Source organism: Heterocephalus glaber, unplaced genomic scaffold (genome assembly GCF_053883595.1).
Source record: "Heterocephalus glaber isolate CG9 unplaced genomic scaffold, H.glaber_assembly_v1.0 deba00001472, whole genome shotgun sequence".
NCBI classification, from domain to species: domain Eukaryota; kingdom Metazoa; phylum Chordata; class Mammalia; order Rodentia; family Bathyergidae; genus Heterocephalus; species Heterocephalus glaber.
Window position 1 is genome coordinate 55,826,367 of NW_028258315.1, and position 18,063 is coordinate 55,844,429.

The 18,063-nt window shown below is 32.8% G+C and overlaps 1 protein-coding gene across 6 annotated transcripts in view; it reads left to right on the forward strand.

Moving 5' to 3' along the window:
• Positions 1–18,063, forward strand: part of Cntn6 (contactin 6) — a 338,831-nt gene that overhangs the window by 249,131 nt on the left and 71,637 nt on the right. For all 6 annotated transcript variants that reach the window (XM_004854219.3, XM_004854220.3, XM_087182026.1 and 3 more), the window contains 4 exons: positions 7,549–7,733; positions 11,515–11,651; positions 13,158–13,287; positions 15,561–15,711. In XM_004854219.3, the coding sequence (XP_004854276.1) occupies positions 7,549–7,733; positions 11,515–11,651; positions 13,158–13,287; positions 15,561–15,711 (603 nt within the window). The remainder of the gene's footprint in view (positions 1–7,548; positions 7,734–11,514; positions 11,652–13,157; positions 13,288–15,560; positions 15,712–18,063) is intronic.

Genomic DNA, 18,063 nt, shown 5'->3' on the forward strand with positions numbered 1-18,063 from the left:
CTATCCTAGTCTCCATCTATTCATCTCTAAATGTTAACAACACTTGTTGCATTTTTAATTATATTGTTGTGTAGTTTCACTGAAGCTCTTAACTCAGGGCCCAGTACATAATCTGTACTCAATAAATATTAGATATAATAATGAAAGAATGATCAAATATTAGTACATTATTTTCAGTGTCTCCCTCATTTTTTAAAACCAAAGTTTGTACTTATGATTTGAGATAGTTTACTTCATGCAAATTTGAGGTACAATAAGAAAATTTGAGGTAACATAAGACATTGGATCCCTTCCTACCATGAGTAAATTTTATTTTTCTCTAAGAGTAGTCAAAGTGTTTAATTATGATTAGTATTATTAATAAAATTATGGAAAAGCTATAATTAGCTGCTAAATGTAGTATGATATTCACTTCTACTATAACTTAAAATGGTGGAGTTTAGTTTATGGTTGATGTGTAAATTAGTGCTTATTTTACTTAAATCCAAAGGAGTAGAAATTGGCAATGAAATTCTGATTTTTGTAGAATGGTCTCTGTATTACTTTTCTTGTTGCTGAGACAAAATACTCAGTACTCACAAGTTAAGGGAGGAAAAGTTTATTTAGCTCACAGTTCGTAGAGGTTTTAGCCAGCGTCATCTGCTGGCTCCAAGGCAGAGTGGTACATGTCAGAAGGGCATCGCAGAAGGGAAGACAGTTCATTTCAGGCAAAGACAGTAAAAGCAACAAGAGACTTTAACAGCATCTTTCTGCATCTTTTATCTTATCCAGGCTACTTAGGGCAGGTAGCACTCACATCCTTAATCCTAGTGCCCTTGTTCCTAGCATTGGACCATGAATCAATTCCAGAATCACACACTAGATCCAACCACCTCTGAAAAAGCCCCACTTATGACCACTTTTGGAGGACATCTAAACCATAAAAGCCATAACAGTACTTTTCTGTTCTAATTGATAATCTTAATAGCAAGGTAACTAAGTTTTATTTTTGGTTAAATTTTATATTTCAGGATATACTCACTGACTTGCATGTTATTGTGTTTTTCTTCTAAGAAAAAAGACCTTACTGTAGAGTCATTTTTTCTAAACTAAAACTTCAGTATTCAGGTTTAATTGCAGTATTGGGGATTTGTGATAAATAAGTGGGTTTGGGGTTGTGGTTTGGCACTTGGTCTCTAAAAGGTTCCCCATCACTGTTATACACCAACTATAATCTCCGGTTAAATTTGTTATCATTGCTATTATGAACAAATCATTTGTGAATTTTCAAATGGCCACTGCAACTGTGGTGTCAAATACCAAGCTAATACATGCATTCCATAGAATTCCTCTCCATAAAAAAAAGCTGATGTAGGTATTGTCTTAGTCCCTTCAGAGTGCCATAACAAAGTGCCACAGACTAGATGGCTTATAAGCTAAAAATATATTTCTCACAATTTTGGAAGCTGGAAAGTGCACAATCAAGGCATCAGTAGAGTCAGGGTCTGGTAATGTCCTATTCCGTTTCAGAGATAATAACATTCTAGATATGTCCTCATGTAGTGAAAGAGACAAGCATGCTCCCTTATAGTTCTTACAGAATGGAACTAACCCCATTCATGAGGGCTCAACCTTTATGTATTAGTCACCTTACAAAGACCCTATCTCCTACTACCATTCTTTCAGGGATTAAGAGTTCAACACATGCATTTTGAGAGGACACATTTAGTCCAAATGTGCATTGATTAGTAGAACGGAATCACTGCACTTAGATCACTCTTTTAAAAAGTTCCTTCTTTCCATAATACTGAGATTGCTTTTCTAGAGAACTTGTGAATTTATCCATATTTTAACAATCTTATATTCCAAACTCTTTGTATGAACATTTCAAGTTGGGGAAATGAAAACAGATAGCAAAATAGCCTGAAAAATCTTTAAAATCATTTATTGCTGGTTTTGTTATTCTGGCTTAGTCTCTTCAATTGAAAATAGCCACTGACAGGATTTTTGGAAATGAGATTCCAGTCAAGAATAATCCTAAATACAAGCAGTATTGAAAACTCGTTGTCTGTACTAATCTCTGGTTCAAAATTTAGGATGGGCTGGATTTAAGCTGTGGATAATGAGGTTTAAGAAATCCAGCAGAGAAATATAAGCTTTCTCAAACATCACTAGTAATGAAAATTCTATTTATGGACTGAAAGTATAGAATTGAAGCACCGTTCCTACTAGTGTGTGGAGAGCTTTAATTTAACTTCCAATTCAGGTTGAACTAGGCCAGATAGTTAACAAATATATTCTCTGTCTTCAAATAAAATTAATAGGATGCTCACTCTGTAAAAACGTAATGACATGTGAGAATAGACTAGGAGTCCATGTTTATGGCAATGCTTATTTAAGAAACACAAAACCAGAATGGGGAAAAAGGAACAAAGCAGAAATTTTCTTTTATCATCTAGTTTCATTTCCAAACTGTAAGAACTCACATTACAGGCAACTGATTTAGAAAATAGGAGCACAGTAAGACAAAGCTTTTGTATTGCTCATTTTGAAATGCAAGGTTCAGGAATCTCTCATCCATGATCTGAGGAAATTCTGGGTGACAGAATTCTTCATGTTAGTTTTCTTTATTAAGATTTACATCCAAGCTTGAATTCTTTAAAATAAAAAAAAAGAAAAGGAAGAGTGGAGAATTAGAGCACAAAGGGAAATCAGTGAGCTCTGTAGCTAGATCAATAATGTCACTATTGATTTTGACTATATAATATGGTACTGTTCTATCCAATCTAATCATAATCTCCATTAAAAAGTCCTCTTCAAGACTCCCTCTTGCTCCATGGCATTTTTATTGTGATTAATATGTTGAGTTTGATTTTAAATAAATCTTTTTTTTTGAACCGGAATGAACTGTCAGTGTATAATGTATTCCCATTGTCATCAACATGGATAAACTAGATGGAACCTAGCCACTGAAGGAGGAAGTCAACTAGTGCTTATAATCAAAAGGGTGGCGACTCAACAGAATTAGAAGATTGAGCACAATAAATTAGCCTGTTCTGGAACTCCAAGTGGAGGAGAATTGGCAGGTAATAATTTAGTAGAAATTAACTGCCTAAACGTGAGTATCATTCTGAAAAGATAATTAGCTTTGCTAGAAGCTGCCAGCTGAGTATTTAACTCAGATGACATATGGAAGCCATCTGTCCCAATGCCTGGTACATAGTAAACACTCAATTAATGGTTATTAATATTATTTTAAAATGTATAGCTTTTCAACACATAATTTCATTTTTGGGGGGAATAATGTCTTAATTCTTCCTACCACAGTGGTTCCATGATAATTAGCCAGGTGGAAAAAGGTCTTCCACACCAATGCACACTCCCCTGAGAGATCCCTGCCCTTGTCATGAGGACATGAACATTACTACTAGGAGGAGGGGTCATGGCCCATACATTAAGTGATAAGATGAAGAGAATTTACTTTGAGCAATGTATATGCATGTATCTGTGACCATTTCATTGTTAGAGTGGAGGTCTGATTTCACTTTTTGAATGATTATAAATCAATTTGTATTGCCTAACCATATGGAGACATTAACAGAGGAAAAAAATATATGTTTTTATATATATATATATATATATATATGTTCTCATATATATGTTTCCATATATATAAAACATATTGCTTAATATGTGCTACACAGTATATTAAATACATGGCACAGATTATCTCATTTAATTTCTATAATAAGCCTATAAATTATGTATTGTTATTCTATTATGTGAAAAAAAATTTAGAACGAAATGCTATTAAATGCACCACAAAATGTAGCTAAACATAGGATGTGCATTTATTTAATCAATGCATAAATAATATTACACTCCTGTATTATAACTTTACTATAGTCATTTATTATTTTTATTTACACAGAATTGTATGTCTTAGAAAAATCATCTTGCATTAAAAGTTTAAATCCCACCACTAAAATAATTTAATTTTCATGGATTCCAGTTCTTCCCATATGCTTGACCAATTTGGAAGAGATTCAGATAAGAGAGAATACATAAAATCTTAAGTACTTCATTTAGTGTCAAATAAGTTCCAAGATAAAGTGGAAGCTATTCATTAAAATGCATATATTTTTAAAATCTGTGTTTAAATTTATTTGCTCAAATTCCATATCTTACTTCCCAGTGATAATCAAGAGTATCACGGTATTCATATAGAGTATAGCAATGATGAAATATCTGAAGAAAATTAGAACATCTAATTAGTAATTATGAAATTTTATAAAACTGCTTCCTTTTCTCTCATTAGTTATTTTGTTAATAAATTTTTTGTTAAGAATTTTTAATCATTATTTTTGAAACTATTTTTGATGGATTGGTTGTTAAGATTCTAAAATATCTGGAACATTAAATGTAATATAAAAAAAGGAATCCATCATATCATATGATTCAATCACACAAATAGAAACTAACCTAGGTACTAATTTAACAGAGGCCTTCAGAATCTGAGAGGGCCTTTTTGATGGAGAGTAGTAGAAAAATGATTCATATGGGTTTAAGACAGAGAATATAATCATAAACTGAATTGCTCAAAGAGAGATTGGTTTTTTATTTGTTTGATTTTTGGTTTTGGTTTGGTTAGTTTTGATTTTGGTTTAGATTAGTTTAGTGTAGTGTAGTTTTGCTTTTTGCATCTAGCATAACCTGACCTGGGTATGTATAATTCTAAGTTCCATTCTGTGTTAGATTTGCCTTTCAAAATGTTCTCCATTTGCTGATAAATTGATGACCAGAAGCTTGAAGTTGATATCACACTCAAAAAACCCCGATGGAAAGAGAGCTGGAGTATCTGTACCCACCATCCCCTAAATAGACTGAATATTTATTTAACAAGTGATCAGTTTATTAATGAATATTTTCCTAAGGCATGTAAATTCCTAGATACTGTCTCTTTTCTCTTTGTGAGAGAACAGTTATAGGCACAGGCCATCCATGCTGAAAGCATATGTGGGTCTAGGGTGCCTGTAGGTTTAGAAGGGTAGGAGTGGACCTTCGGCACATTTTACTATACTGTTTGTATTGGAACAGTGTATCAAAGGTACTTCTTTTATCCCACCAAAAAAAAAGTACTTGTCCACTGAGTATTATCACTGAGTTCTTTTTGGGGGGAGATTGGAATTCTTTGAACTTAAGTCTTTTTTTTTTTGAACTTAAGTCTTTCTGACTGCACACAATTGGGTCCCTTAAAATGGAGATCTACTGTTGTAAAACTACAAATACTTAGACCATAATACAATGGTCTTATAATAGCGCAGGGTGGGGGGGGTCAATATTGCCTTGCAATTAAGTATCTAGCTTCTGAGGTAAGGAAACATGTAAAAAAAAATCCAGCTCTGCCTCTTTAGCTACAGGAAAAGTAAATAAAATCACATATACGTATTATACACATATAAAGTACCTGACACATATTGCTAAATTACTGTTGTCATTTTTTTAATTTAGTTAGGTATTTAGTAATGTGAAAAAGTGACTTCTACATTTAAATCAATATAAAATGCTAATATATAACTTTGGGGAAAATACTCAATTTGCACTTATTGTTCTTGTGTGAATGTTTTTGGTTAGAAGTTTCTTCAAATGGTTAGATATTTTGTATGTATTTGTCATAAGCCTCTGGACTACACTATCATATAAAGCAAAGATCATGAATTCAGACAAGTATCAGAGTCTCTATTTTTTTTCTTTCTGTAAATTATTTTTTAGAAAGACTTTATTACACGGGTAATGGATGTTTCTTGCAGGAAATTCAAGGGAAGCAGAAGTAAACAAAAAGGACAATGAAAAGTATTCATGTCCCAATGATCCATGGATAACTAATTCAATATGCTCACATGTGCATTCATTATATATATAATACCATATATGGTATCAATATATATATGGAGTAAAGCCTCATATAATGAAATGTATTAGGTTTTGTGAATTTTTTTCTAACTAAATAAATTTTTTTCTGGAACCTCATTTTTAGGTTAAGTATATTGTTAAAGTGAATTAAAAAGTTACCTGAGATTAATTGTTGTGTGGAATATGCCAATTTCTAAAATTTCTATCTAAATTTGTGGCAAGTTTCAAAGCTTTTTAAAAGGACAAAAACCAAATTTAGGAGAGTAATTAGTTTATTTTGTATTTAACAAAATTCAAGATGTAACTGTAAGTACCTGCTAATTTTGAGATAATTAGGTGACTTAAATGCTGATTTGAGTCATGTTTTCTGACAAGTGTAAGCACACGATATGATTTTCTAGGCTTCATTGATATGCACAGGATGATCATAATGTTTTGCCAATAAAAATTTCTAGAGCTTCATCAGTTTTCCTGCTTTAGTTGAAGCTTCTTTCTTTCTGTAGTTGTTTATTGTTAAAACTCTGCTCATCCCTTTTGTGTCAACCACATTTCATATGATAGGATAATTCTCCCACATTACTTTTGATGACTTGAAGAAAATGGGCTTCTTCTATAAGGCTTACAAGTTGGCTTTCAAAATGACTTATTATCATTATTCTTATTAATTTAAAATATAGAGTAGAAATATGTAAACCATTTGAAAATTTATAAAGAATGAAGAATATTTGACAATATGAGACATCTTCATGTAAAGAGATGGGAGACTTACTTTATAAGTGATTAGTTTATTAGTAAATGGTTTCCTTTTCTAAATGTACTTAAAATCTATATTTCCTTACACCTGTAATATGAGGTCTTTACACCAGGGATTTAAAAAACTTATCCCTTATTGTTAAATGCATAATTTCATATAACATTTATATTACTATATTAAAAGACATTCATTTAAAACTGAAAATATTAGATGTGACATAATAGCCTAAATATCTCTAAGTAAAAGAACTTTATTTATAAATCCTTTGCCCAGGATACAGATATAATATAAATCCATTTTTATTTTATCGCTATATACTATTTTTTATAATAGTGTATAGTGATCTTTTGAGGATCATGAAGCCAATCAAATTCACATGGAGCTAACCTTTACATTTTTACTTACCTATTGATACCAGACCACAGTGGAATCAGTGTTTTTGCCTTAGAATCTATAATATCTGTAGACCTGCATAGTCTTAAATATCACATTCTCTCAAGGAATTTCTTTGACCACTACATTTAAATTGATAGTTTTGTTAAGATCGCCGCACTCTATTTCCCTTGCTTTAGTTATCAAGATTTGTAAATGTTTTTGTTTTTACTTTGTTCATGGCATATTTCTCCATTAGTCTATAACCAACATGAGGACAGAGACCATGGCTATTTTGTTCACAAATATATTCCCTGAACATAATACACTGACTTTGACATGGCAAGCTCTTTGTCAAGTTTTAAATAAATGATTGAATGAGTGAATGGTGAGTGACCGTATGATCTGAAAATTAGTTATAATATAATCAAATTATTTTTCTTGAGAGTTACTTTTAAGGACATTCTTATTTTATCCTACTGTCATAAAGACTACACCATCATCTGTTCTAATGAGGCATAACTGTTTAGTCCAGTACCTGATATTAGTTGGAGAAGGTTGGATGGAAGCCCATTGCCAAGGAAAATCAAGTACAGCAAATCCCAAGCTATCCTTGAAATCCCGAACTTTCAACAGGAGGATGAAGGCTTCTATGAGTGCCTTGCAGGAAACCTTCGAGGAAGAAACCTTGCAAAGGGTCAACTCATTTTCTATGGTAAGCAGTTAGAATTTCAAAAAAAATGGAATACCTGGTAATATCCCTTAGAATAAATAGTAGAAGTCATTAGCATGTTGTAGAAAAGTGGCATGAGAAAATAGAGAGACTAGATTTCCAGGTTGAATGCTCAATACAACAATTGGCAGGTAAGAATGATCATCTATAAATATGACTTTAATTTCACATTAGTCTATATGTGCTGTTGTTTATTATATTTGCCTGGAAAATATCAGCATTACTATGCTAAAGCCATAAAAGTTTATAATACAAGGTAGTGCAGACTCCAGTATATTTCCCATAAAACATTCAAAAATAGCCTATGGCAATATTAATTATAATGCTAAGTAGAATTTATGAATGAAGGAGGAAACTGATAGGATAAATATACTGAATGGTGGTTTGCAGTATTTATTTCCTTTTTTCAGGCTTCACCTGTTTATAGGAAGATAATAGTAAAATAACATCAGTATCTTATTAAAACAGTAGTCTGCCACACTTACCAGAAAGAATCGCTCATGAACTGAAATGAGATGATTAGTGCATAAATTATCCAAAAAACCGTCTTTATGTCTTCTTTGATCCAGGTCACAGTCCACACTTGCTTAAAATTTCTTTTTTTTAGAAAACATCAAATAAACCATAAAAGATACCTCAGCATTATAAAAAAATTTGGGTTCTTTTATAATATTGCATCCTAATATCTTTAGTAAATTCAGTAACTGCACTATATAACATTTAAAAACTATATATATATGGTCAAAATTATTTTCTTATGCAACATGTTTGTAATCAATAATAAAATTATTGGATAAAATAATTGCTTTAAAAAATGTTTAGTGGATTATAATTACACCATACTAATACAGATTGAGTGTCTTGTGGAGGTAACATTTTTATACATTAGCCACATTGATTTTCATTTTTTTTTAATTTCCAATTTTAATATGAAATAAAAATTGCTGTTGTATATAGAATATGATTTCCTGCTGATTATTTTCTGACAGTTTTATCAATGCTTGCTAAGACAAAAATATTTTTAATAGTACTTACTTTTTAAAAAAAAGTCTTTGGAATAAAGATATTAAAGGCTTTTGCTACATTCCCTTAATAAATATTTCTCATTTTTATTCAGTAGACAAAGATATAACCAAGAGATGAACCTGAACACAAGGTATCTATAAACTGAAAATCAGTAATACAGTACTTTTTATTCTACATTGATCCAGCAACTATGAATTTATATGGAATTTTACAAATATTATTTTATGTAATTCTTACAGTAATTTTGAGGTATAATTTTTACTGATACTATAGCGAGAGACTTTAGATGAGTTGAACAAGACATCACAGATAATGACTGTCAAGTCCAAGATCAAATCCTTGAAGGGCCTTCCACTCTCCTGTCGCCTCCAACTTGGTAGTTCAAATCCATTCACACCCCGTCTCAGCATGACCTAATCAGCCATTTAGAGATTCCAGAAAGTCCTCGTAGAGGTGGAGGAAGAATGGAATAAATGTCAATAAAATAATCATTGAATTTCTTAGTTATAGATTAAAAGATTGCCAAAGTGTTCCCAAAGTGGATGGAGAGGTGGCCCAGTTAACTCAGTGTTGAATAAACATCTAAAAAATTCACTCAGAAAAGCTTGGTTTCATGATGTTGTTTAAGTTACAATTCAGAAACAAGTAATACAAAATATCTCTCCACATTTTGTCTTTTAACTTTTAAAAGTAGCCTCTAGACTATTATCTTTGGTACAGGAGACACTTTCTGCTATGTGTTTCCTATATGGTTGAAGATTTAAAACTTCGCTTCTCAGAATGTTAAGTTTTCAAAAGATATGCACACTAAATAAATGGATATCTTTTCATATTGCATGTATTGCATTAAGCAGAAAAAATTGATCTTGAACCTTTTAAAACTACTGAAATCTCATATGAGCATGCATTTGTATCCTATGTTGAACATATACTCGGTCAATTTTTGAAAAATATGCACAAATTATAAAATGTTACTAATAATATACAGAAAGGAATTTAACTTCATCAATACTCTGTGTTCTTCTAAGTCTTGCCTTGGTCTGTCTCTCAGGCTGCAACAGGCAGGTTCTGTAACCAGAAGTTTTAATGATTTCTACAGGAGATAATCCTGGGCTTGGTTCTCACCACCCAGAGACCTCCTAATTTCTTCTGCATGATAACTGGGTCCCTAAAGGGCCTTCTGCCTTAGCAGAGGCAGGTGTTGCAGTAGAAGAAGCCTGGAAGCCAGACAAACTTGGGTTTTATACTGAACATCATTTCACTTCCGCTTGGGCCCACCCCTTATTCCAACCACTGTTACAGAAGCTGGCTCAGCACTACATTTTATGAGCATAGCCTGAAAGAGTCTTGTCTCAGGTACAAGTACCTCCGGTTGGTTTTCTTTGGCCCCTTCAAGAACATATTCAGCACTTTTGCACATGCAAACTGTATGTGCTAGTAGTTTATGCCAACACTAACCTAGGATAACTGTAGAAAGGAATCAATGAGTAAATGTTCCCTTTCCTTTCCTGGGAATCTTTAGAAGTTTACTTGGAATGGAGTAAAACTGACCCATGTTGATAGCCAACTCTAGAATTCATCTTGCTTTGACTTTCCACATCGACTATCCTTTTTTTCTGATGCTTTTCCTTTAGGGTAGCATTCCCAAATAAACATCCAGAGCACAACCCTTAGGCTACACTTTCAAGATTCAAATCTGGTTTCTTTATTTTCTAAGTATGTCCCCTGGAGTAGGTTATTTTATATCTCTGCAGAAATCCACAATAAATAAAATTAATTGCAATTATACATGTAAAATATCTAGCTAATCATAACCAGAGATTCCAAGGGAAGATTCATACACTCTTTAATGTCCAAAGACAAAATTAAATAAAAGAGAGGGTTTAATTGCTTATCCAGGCATTTCTTATGAAAGAGATATTCAATTGAAAACATTTAGTTTGCACCCCATCTACTTACATGAATGATAGTAAATCTAATGCCACGATATTTTCTATCAGTTATGCCAGTTGCTGTTTTCATCAGCACTATTCAGAACTTTTCATTTAGAAAATAAATTTTTAAAATTTCATGCTCAGATTTAAAGTTAGTTACTGAATTTGTGTATAGCTCCAAAAGTTTCATTCCTTGTTGAGTCAAGAAAGTGTTAGGACCAGGGATGTAGCTCATTGGCAAGGTGCCTGCCTGGCAAGCGCAAAGTCTTGAGTTCAATTCCCAGTACTGGAAAAAAAAAGAAAAAAAAAGTGTTGGATTAACATTCTAGAAAATGTTGGGGCTCATATTTCATTAATATGTAAAACTATTGCTTTATAATTATTTCTGATGTAGATATGTTGTGCTATTTCACATCATATGTAATTAAGGGAAATTTTGCCCTCAAAAGGTTTAAATTTCTTCTGTATTTTCTAAATTGACCCATGTACTCTTATTTAGCATGGCATTACTCTCTGGCCCTGTTCTACATTTTCACCTTTTCCCACAACTTCCAAGCTGTTATGCAGGTACAACAAAATGTCAGATAACAAACATCTAGCTTGAGCCAAATACCCAATGATATTTGCAACAGGATTTCTGTCACTTCATACTGAAGCTTCTCCATGTCTCCTCCCTCAAATTTTGTGTGTGCAGTCCACCTGAAGCCAGTTAACTTTGTCTTGATTTCTAGGGACATTGGAACCTAGTCTGATGTCTTAGATAACGGTTTCACCAGTTACCCTGGCCTTTTATTTTGAAACAGCCCCTCCAGAGTGGGAGCACAAAATCCAAAATACATATCTCTCTATCTATGACAATTTGTATTGGGAATGCAAAGCTAGTGGAAAACCAAATCCTTGGTACACATGGCTAAAAAATGGTGAACGCCTCAACTCAGAGGTAAGCAACAATATTGCTATTAAAAATTCACCTTCTCCTCTAAGTCACTTTTCCTAATGATAATAACAATAATTGATAGTAAAAGCTCATTTTAGGGAGTCTTTAGTATGATTGAGAAAAGGAACTACATACTTATTTAATCTTTAAATAAACTCACAAAGTACCTATTAATATTATCCTCATTTTTCAAGTAAGGGTAAAGAAGACAAGTAACTTACACAAGGTCACAGAGATAGTTAGAAATAAATCAACATTTAAATGCCATCATAATTATCATCATCATCATAGCTAAAATTTATTGAGTCAGGTCCTATATGAGCCAGTTTTCCATATGTCGTCCTTTGGTATAACAATTTTATGAAAGATATAATCGTCATTCCTTTACATAGATGAGAAAAATGAGCTTCAGAGAGGTTAAGAAACTCATCCAAGATCATGCAACAGCTAATAAAAGTCAAAGTTAGCTTTTTAAATTTTGTCTTATTTCAAGACCCTGGATGAAGAAAATGTCATTCAAAGAGGTTAAACCACTTTTCCAACATCATAGAGTATGTAACAAAAGTTACAGCATATTAACTTTGTCTAATACAGGATCCAAGATTTTAGTTACTACTTTATGTCATGATTTAACATGTCTCTAAAGCTATAAGAAAGTAGAGAAGTAAGACAGTTATCCACATTTTTCATTCTACACATATTTTCTTTTATAATATCCAGAGAATGAGAGTTGTTTTTTCACCATTAAATTATCCAGATAATTGTGTTAATTTTTCATTTTACTTTGCACGTTGTAAGAATTGCCAGTCATAAAGAACATCTGTTGTTTGAAAGCAGGATATAATTCTTTGTTTTCATTCTAGTGACATTTTTCTAGTGAATATTCCTTTTGCATATAACATTGTTTCAACCAACCCACCTTAATTATCCTCAAAGAACTATAACAGGTAGCTTGAAATACTATTATTTAATTATGTACAATCCACATTGTATTTCTATAGCCCAAAAGGGACTCTGTAACATATTTTGGCTACTGAAGCACTCTTTGTGCTAGGCTGTACAAAAGAGATTCTTCTTTTCCCTCTGAGGACTTGAGTAGCAAATTTCAAATTCATCACTTTTCAAGTCTTTTTAAGACCTTGTGATAGAAAGCCAAAGTAACATTCCAATTATGATATCCATGCTAATATTATCAGCCATATATTTTGGAAAAACTTAAAAGGTTTAGTGTTCACAGTTATTTTGTACACCGTATTTCAGAAAATTATCACATATTATGTGCAAACACAGCCAATTTTCACAGAAATGAGATAATATAAAATAATCTACCACTAAAATTATACTGAGCATATTTTTATTTTTTAAACTTCAGAAAGCTTCTCAGAATCTTACAGTAATATACTGACATACAGATCTCATATGTATTTGCAAATGTTGAATAATATATTCTGGTTAAAGGAATGTTTATATTAGCATAGCATTACTTTTCTTTGACTTTTCCTTTATTAGGAGAGAATTCAAATAGAAAATGGGACACTCACCATAACGATACTGAATGTGTCAGATTCTGGTGTCTACCAATGTGCTGCAGAAAACAAATATCAGATAATTTATGCTAATGCAGAATTGAGAGTATTAGGTAAGTCACACATTTATAACCAAAAAATTAAAAATGATCTTTTAGCAAGCTATGATTATATATAATCTGAACTAAATTTTTTCTGTAAATAATAAAATGCTTTCTCTTAATATAATGAGAAATTTCTAAATTAGATTTTTACACAATTAAAAGTGGTGATTATTATTCTGCTCAGGCAGTGCATTAACACTTGAAGAAGGTCTTACCATTGGGTGCATCTAAATCAGAAGAGACTCCTCTGACCTGATTTTGAGTATTACTCGATAGGGATCCATCAGGAATATTTTCAGCTACAGATACCAGCAGAAGGAATGCTTTCAATCACATAAGCCTAAGAAAAATCACAGTTTACAGAGATTTAACAAAGCACAACAACAGAGGCAATGGCTGCCAATACAGCCCAATGTCATTCTTTGTAATTTTCCCTCATTCTTGAAGACACATGGTTTCAAAATGACTGTTTTAGCTACAGAAGTCAAATTTATATTCAGGGCAGAAGAGGAAAGTCATCAACTGACCACATCCTTCTTTTTCATTAGAAAAGCAAAATCTCTCTAAGTATGCATAGCTGATTTCATTTATGTCTTTACCTGAAATGTCAGGGTTCTGCCTGCCACATGACCATCCATACACCAAAAAACCCTGGGAAGATAAATTTTGGTAGTGCAGTGCTGAGACTGAAGCAGTTTGAGAATGGTACAATACTTGAGAAATCCAAACAATGATGTCTGTAGGTTTAAGTAATTCTTTGATCTTTCAACCCAAGGCTTTTTTAGGGATGGGAAGAATGAAAGAAATATAAGAAGAAAGATAAAACAAAAGAAACCAACTTTTATGAGCTTATGGGAAATAGGCATTTATTCTTTGCCCATTCCTTTTATTACTATTGTTTTACTGAACAGTTAGTATGTACTAAGATCTAAAAATGTAATTAACAAAATTAAAGTGATCCTTACTTTCATTGAAACTGTAGTTTCACTGAGAAAAAAATAAATTTAAAATGTTCCCAAGAATTGAATTGTTGATATCAGAACATATACCAAGTTGGATGTAACCTAAATGAAGGGGATTCTGTTTAATCAGAGATCATAAGAGAAAGCATGCATAGGTCAGATGAAGGGCAGAATAGTAATACCTGAAAATCTCAGAAGCCAGAGAACATGGGAAATCTGAAAGGACATTAGTTCACTTGAACTTTATGAATGGAGATTGAACAGAGAGATTCCAACATCTTTGAGGTTGGAAAGATTTAGATAAACCCCAGAAAGTCTACTACTTACCACCCTCATGAACTGGTATTTTTTCGATGTTTATTTAGTGGAGACAAACCTGAAAATGACAAAGGCATTTAAAAAAAATTCTGTCTAGCCTATTTTCTTCTGTAGAAGACAGACTATATATTTTGCTACTTAAAGTTTGCATGAAGAAATGAAACATATTGATAAAATATTTTTTATTTATTTCACTGGTATTATACATGTATATGTGTGATATACCTATGCCTGATTGACCTCTTGGCTTGCCTGGGTTACTCTGAGTATAGAAGAATTATATTGGGGCACATATAAAATACACAATATACTTAATGTATATAAGTAATTAAACTTTAATTTTTTATCATAGCACTAAAAGTAAAATGGCATGTGGCTTGTGAGCTGTGGGTTGGACACATCTATTGCATGCATGCACACACATTCACGTGCACACCTGAACATGTACATATACATATACATTTGGGTATATATTGAAATACAGGGTATATATTCCCATGTAGGATCATTATCTTGGCAAGAATAGATTTCATCATTCCCTAGTCATGATTAAAATTCTCAGTATTGTCTCTTGTAAAACCACCTTTATCCTCTTCATTGTAAATACTCCTAATAATGTAACGTCTTCTAACTAGCTTCCTCCCTGCCACCTTAATTTTCTAATTGCAATGGCCATAACCAACATCAAAACAAATTATGCTTCTTGAGCACTGACTTGGTGTCAGGTACTATACTATTCTGCTGTATAACTCTTATCTTATTTAATTTTCACACTAGCTGGCTGAGGTAGTATTTGTTGTTATTTTCATTCTAGAAGAAATCTTTCATTCTACAAAGGAAAACAGAGTCTCCAAAATATTGTCAGTGACTGGTCCCAGGACAGTTTGAACCAAGATGTTGAAGAAACAATTCTGGGTGCAAATATTAGATTCTATCTAGAATATTGTTTTAGCTTTTGAATCACTGCATGTTAATTAACAGTTTCATTTTTAATTTTTTTAGCCTCTGCTCCGGATTTCTCCAAAAGTCCTATCAAAAAAATTTCTATTGTTCAAATTGGTGGGGATATTTCTATTGAATGTAAACCAAATGCTTTTCCCAGAGCAGCTATCTCATGGAAAAGAGGATCAGAGAGCCTGAGACAAAGTAAAAGGTAAAAGAATCTTTATTTTTTAAATAATTCTAAATATTTTGTATTATAATACCTTCCGAATGTTTAAGTTTTAGTAGTCATTCCAACCTTCGCTCTGCTATGAGAAACTTTCAATGGCATACCCAGAGATACCAGCATTTTTTACATGATGCTAAAAATAAAAGTTCAAAGATAAGGCCTGTTTGTATAATTTGGCTGCCAAATTTTCATTGCATGTGTTTGTAATAGATATGTTTTTAAAAACCCTTTAAGACCTTTTTCTGTATTCATTTTGAAGGCTTTTTTCTGACCTATCCTGCTGAGAAATCAGTGAGAAGAACATTACACAAAAGAGAGACACACTCAAATGCACACATCTGGTGTTGTGGTTTTTAAATAGTCACACAGGTGTTCACCCCATGACAAAATGAATTCACCACATGAAAAATTGTAGAGAGGTTCCTGTAGAGAAAGAAGGGAGGTTTCTTTCCATAATGCATGCAGTGAAGAAATCCTGGATCAGCACTGGCATGCATTCTAGGATAGTGTGAGAGAGGAATACAGGTATTTTTCTCTATAATAAATTTTATTCCTTTATACCTTTGAACCTTGGAGGACCATACCACAGTCACAGATTTATTTTAATGATCTCTGTGTATTTCTGACTGTGATCAAATATACATTTAAGTCCTGCTCTGAATGAACCATTGTGTTAAAGGTGTAAAAAATGATCCCTTTAGTCCTATGAGTTCTTCTTCAGCATCATATACATCATTAACTCATATCCATCTTGGCCATGCAGGTAAAATGCCAGGTGAAAGGGAGAATAACTGAAGTATAATGAACAATGCCAATTGTTAACAATTTGAAAGAAGCTTGGAGGACTGGAGAATGAATTGATACAAAGGGGTCAGTCACAACTCTGAATTTTGTTGCTTTGTGGGAAGGTAGATCCAATGTTCAAAGACAGGCAACATTTCAGAGTAAGCTAGAAATATGAATTTTGGCATTGAATCCTGAAAACCAGAAAATAATGCCCATAGAAGAGATATGGGGGACACAATTTTGATATTTCTAGTCCCCACATTATACCTGTAGCCAAGGAAGAGAAACAGGGAACAAAGCTACCAAACAAAAAGATTTGCATTGTGTGGAATACTATCGTGATTATATCTTATGTCTTATAGACTTCTCCATGTGCAATATGAAATATACAAGAAAGATCACCTTCTAGGGAATTTTTATCTTATTTTCTCCTTATTTCATATGTGTTTATGTCCTTGGACTATAAGAATTTTCCTGAGTTTAGAGTCAATATCTGAATGAATGAGTCAGAAAGCATGAATATGTAAGCCATTACCACCTTTAGAGAAAGTCTGTTTTGAGGGACATCCCTCAAGATAAAAGAGAAAATGCTTTAAATCTAAGGTGAAAATAAAGATGAAAGGAAAACCGTTGGCTCTGCCCAATTTGAGCTCCTCCCTCTGTGTGCATTGGCTTTTAAATGGTTCCTTTTTCATTCCTAAAACCTAATCAAGGTTTGAATGCACTGCTGTGGGAAGGAAAAAGTTTAGAGATCCCGCAGAATCAAACACAGCATTCTGTGCTGTGCATCTGGATGAATTGTTTAGTTCTGCGATGTTTGATAAAGTGACTCCAAAGTGCCATCCCAAAGAAAAGGCATGACTGCCCTTTCCCTTCCCTGACCTTTAAAGGTCCAAACACAAAGCAGGTGGGGTGGAGAAGGAAAAGGAAGAGAATTTGGGTAAAGGTAAGTAAATGAGGAGGGGATAAAAATACCTGACAAGTACAAGGGATACTGCATTTTAAAACAAGTTTTCAGATTTTTGTTTTATTTTGCTTTGCCCACACAGAATAAATGTGGGATCTTTTTAGCATCACAACAGTGACTAATATCAGACTGGGGTCTCACTGGGGTTAAAGGAGTGATTCCTTTGATTCTATTTACACATTGTTCTTCTATAATTCAATCCTCTTTTTGCTTTAAGGTTTCATTATATGTTTTAGCAAACAAATTATCTCTTGAACATGCATTTTTAAAAATTGAAAAGAATAATTGAGTCCCAACAGAATGTAGTAATTACAGACTTAATCTCTGTTCGGTATACATTATACTGAGCAGTAATTTGCAAAGGGTCACAGAGCCAGATCTATGAGCCTTTGTGTCTTTGCATGTTCCCTGTCCTATCTCCTCTCACACAACCTTCTGACCTGACTGGTTTCATTAACTGCTTGGGTTAATGTTGCTTATTGGAAAATATAATCTGTGCTTCTACTTGTATGAGATTACTGGTTTTTCACTGGTATTGTTATAGGGATTTCCAAACTAGTTGAAAGTAAAAATTAAGAGCA